The 3,749-nt window shown below is 42.9% G+C and overlaps 2 protein-coding genes across 4 annotated transcripts in view; both read left to right on the top strand.

Moving 5' to 3' along the window:
* The window catches only part of LOC117956478 (zinc finger protein 32-like), a 19,657-nt gene that overhangs the window by 8,204 nt on the left and 7,704 nt on the right, over window positions 1-3,749 (top strand). The gene's annotated exons all lie outside the window — the stretch shown is intronic.
* LOC117956469 (gastrula zinc finger protein XlCGF57.1-like) overlaps window positions 1-3,749 on the top strand; it is a 15,111-nt gene that overhangs the window by 7,679 nt on the left and 3,683 nt on the right. Inside the window, exon 2 of one of the 3 annotated variants that reach the window (XM_034891551.1) lies at window positions 1,777-1,839. The exons of the other annotated variants lie outside the window; for them this stretch is intronic. Coding sequence (XP_034747442.1) covers window positions 1,790-1,839 — 50 coding nt within the window. The 5' untranslated portion in view covers window positions 1,777-1,789. The remainder of the gene's footprint in view (window positions 1-1,776; window positions 1,840-3,749) is intronic. 3 annotated transcript variants of the gene reach the window in all.

The raw sequence follows: 3,749 nt of genomic DNA on the forward strand, positions 1-3,749 counted from the left end.
AACAGGTCGGGGAGAAGAGGAACTTTAACATGAAGTCAGAGAGGAAGCTGGCAGCGGACCAGGGGACAGGTGGGACACCGTCACATCTCAAATATATGCAAGCTATATGTGTGTACATGGAAATTTAAGCTACAGTATATGTTTACAAGTAAATAGAAGCTATACCTTCTGTATAAAGAAAAATATGTGTGTTTGTGTCTATATTACTGTGTATATATTGTTTTTGTTTTGTGGTTTGATTTCTATGTGTAAGCGCATTGTGAGCATTGATGACCTCATATGACCTCGTATTTGTCCTCACACCTGGCAAATAAAGCTGATTCTGTTTCTGTGTGTAGCTTTGACGTGCGGACAGAACAATTCAATTCAATTTTATTTATAGTATCAATTCATAACAAGAGTTATCTCGAGAGAGTAGAGTAGAGCAGGTCTAGACCACACTCCAGAATTAACAAGGACCCAACAGTTCTAGTAGTTTCCTCCAGAGCAGCAACAGTGCCACAGTGGAGAGGAAAAACTCCCATTTGGGAAGAAACCTCGGGCAGACCCAGGCACTTGGTAGGCGGTGTCTGACGGGCCGGCTGCGGTAAGAATGAAGAGTAGCAATAACAATCACAAAAAAAAAGTAGTTTGTAGTAGTTCATGGCATAGCAGGTCACTGTGCAGAACAGATTGCAGAAATGTGAGTACCCAGTTAGGACCAAACTGAAACTCCTTTAAGTGGGGCGCCCTGTTTGAGCGTAGCCATTAGGCGGCGAGGGGAGTTGACCAGCTGATGCAGCCCAGCTGCACCAGATCAGCTGATGAGACAGTGTTGTTTGCCTATAGCATTAGCGTCCTGACTACTTGGCCTTCCAAAACTGATGCTGACGCTCAATAGATGGATGACTAATGCGCCCAGCTGTTGCAGCCTCAGGTATGCTGATCCTCATACTTGTAGTCTGTTTCGTTCCCATGTCGATTCCTGAGTTGTCTACTGAGAAGCCATCTTCAGCCCCCACTCTCACTTACTCCATGGTGTGCACACTAGTTCACCAGATAATCAGATTGGTTTTGTAGGACTGTATGTCCCTTATTTTTATACTATACTTGAGACAAACCGCTAAAAGTCTCTGTGGGATGGTCAATACACAGACACAGTGGTTATTAAAGCTCGCTGCAAGTAAAAGTCCTTGCGTAGAGGCGCATTACCGCCACCATGTGGTCTGTAGCCTGCTTCACTCTCATTATGAACTATCTCATCAGTCTCACACATGAGCTGCTGAGACAAGTGTGACACCCAGTGGTCTGATGTTTGGCTTGATATCAAACTGGTTAGAACAGTTTTACACCGGCCCAAGCCTAGCATTACACTGAGCAGAGACTTATCCTCTCTAAATGTTGCAGCAAGTTATCTTACCTTCAGTTCAGAGATTTTCTCAGACAGACGGGCACAGCTTTTACAGCCAGAACAGAGTTGAGGCAATAGTTTCTTTAAGGGTATCATTAAGATTTATATTGATAAATGTCTGTCTGTGTTTCAGATTTACTTCCAAGTGCTCTGGAAGTGATTGTTGGTGAAGAGGAGCAACATGAGTGTAGCTCCAGTGTGAAACAGGATGAGCCAGAAGCCCCCCCAAAAATTAAAGAGGAGCAGGAGGAACTGTGGAGCAGTCAGGAGGGAGAGCAGCGTCAAGGGCTGGAGGAGGCTGATATCACCAAGTTCCCATTCACTCCTGTCCCTGTGAAGAGTGAAGATGATGAAGTGGAAGCTCAGTCCTCACAGCTTAAACCGAGACAAACTCAACACATGGAAACAGAAGCTGATGGAGAGGACTGTGGAGGACCAGAACCAGCCAGGAACTCACATCCACTTTTACCACCAGAGACTGATGACAGTGCGGATAGTGATTTTTGGAAGGAGACAAGACAGCGATCATTTAGCTGCTCTAACTGTGGGAAAACATTTGCCTGCAAGGAAGATCTGAAGACACACATGCAGTATCACACAGGAGAAAAACCTTTAAGCTGTGCACGTTGTGATAAAAGATTTGTCAACAGGTATAATCTGAAAAAACACATGAAAATTCACACAAGAGAAAAACATTTCAGCTGCTCAGTTTGTGAGAAATCTTTTACGCAGAGTTGGAATTTACAGAAACACAAGAGAGTTCACACAGGAGACAGAAGATTCAGCTGCTCTGAATGCGGGAGGAGATTCGGCCGCAAGGAAAATCTCCAGACACACATGAGAATCCACACAGGAGAAAAACCTTTCAGCTGCTCTGAGTGTGGCAAAGCTTTCACTGAAGGTGGAACCCTGAAGAAACACATTAGAACTCACACAGGAGAAAAACCTTTCAGCTGCTCAGTCTGTAAGAAATCTTTTACACAGAGAGAAAGTTTACCGTCACACATGGTAGTCCACACAGGAGAGAAAAGATTCAGCTGCAGTGTTTGTAACAAAAGATTTGCTTGGCGTACTGATGTAAAAAGACATAAATGTGTTGGTCAGATGGAAACAGAACTTGATGGACAACCAGAGACTGAAGACCAGACTGGAGACTCTTCTGAGACTGATTCCCTACCTGAAGGAGGTACTGCATCGGTTTCCTACTGAGAAACATGGCCTCAGATACATCATACACTGGTTGGTAAAAATTGACTCATCTGGCGATAGCAATGTGCTTTCCTCCAATGTAAAAAGTGTGAGTTCAACATCAAGTTGTTACACTTATAAGATATTTTATTGTGTAACCTCTCAGTTAAGTGGATGTTACCATGAAGGTAGAGCTTTTATTGTGACGGGAACAAGGAAGCGAATAAAATGTATTTGCTGACATTTGAGTGTGTTTGGGTGGAATAAAGTGAGGCGCGCCGTCTTGGTTCCACCATTGGACGGCCGCAGAACCTTCGTGCAAGCAGAACCTTCGTCTAGACCAGGGGTCGGCAACCTTTACCACTCAAAGAGCCGTTTGGACCCGTTTCACACAGTAAAGAAAGCACTGGGAGCCGCAAAACCCTTTTGAAATTTTAAATGAAAAAACACTGTATGTAACGTTTTTTTTTGCCTTTGTGCTATTTTAACAAACTATACTGTGTTACATTTATGAAATCAATGAATGACTGCAGATAAAATAAAATAAAATTTCTGCAGCAACAAAACATTTTCTACTTCTCCTCCTATCTACTGCTCCTTCTAGTGGACTGAAAGAGCAACTGACTCCATGGTCCCAGATCTCTTGGGCTAAAGAGACTCATATACACAGAGAGAGACATATATATATATATATAGAGAGAGAGAGACTCACACAGAGACCCACACACACACAAACAGAGAAAGAGACTCATACCCAGAGAGAGACATATATATATATATAGAGAGAGAGAGAGAGAGAGAGACTCACACAGAGACCCACACACACACAAACAGAGAGAGAGAGAGACAATTTATTATTTTGAAGAGATGACTTTAGGCTATAAATGAGACACAGTAACTTAAAACAATCTTGTCTTCCATCTGGATATTGTTGGAACATATATTCAACTCAAGGAATATCTAAATAAATATACATCAACCGACCAGCTTTCTAATAATATTTTGTTTTAAAAAGTTACAACAGTAAAACAGGGTTCCTGTTTTGTAACTAAATATATCCTGATGTAAGAAAGGCTCTTATTTTGCCAGCGCTCCCCGGCCGGAAGTGGTGCTGCTGTAGTTTCCGGGTGCTGAGCAGCGGGAGCAGTGAGGAGAGAAGCCGTTAGCTGAA

The sequence above is a fragment of the Etheostoma cragini genome, chromosome 14, assembly GCF_013103735.1.
Source record: "Etheostoma cragini isolate CJK2018 chromosome 14, CSU_Ecrag_1.0, whole genome shotgun sequence".
In the NCBI taxonomy this organism is placed as follows: Eukaryota; Metazoa; Chordata; class Actinopteri; order Perciformes; family Percidae; genus Etheostoma; species Etheostoma cragini.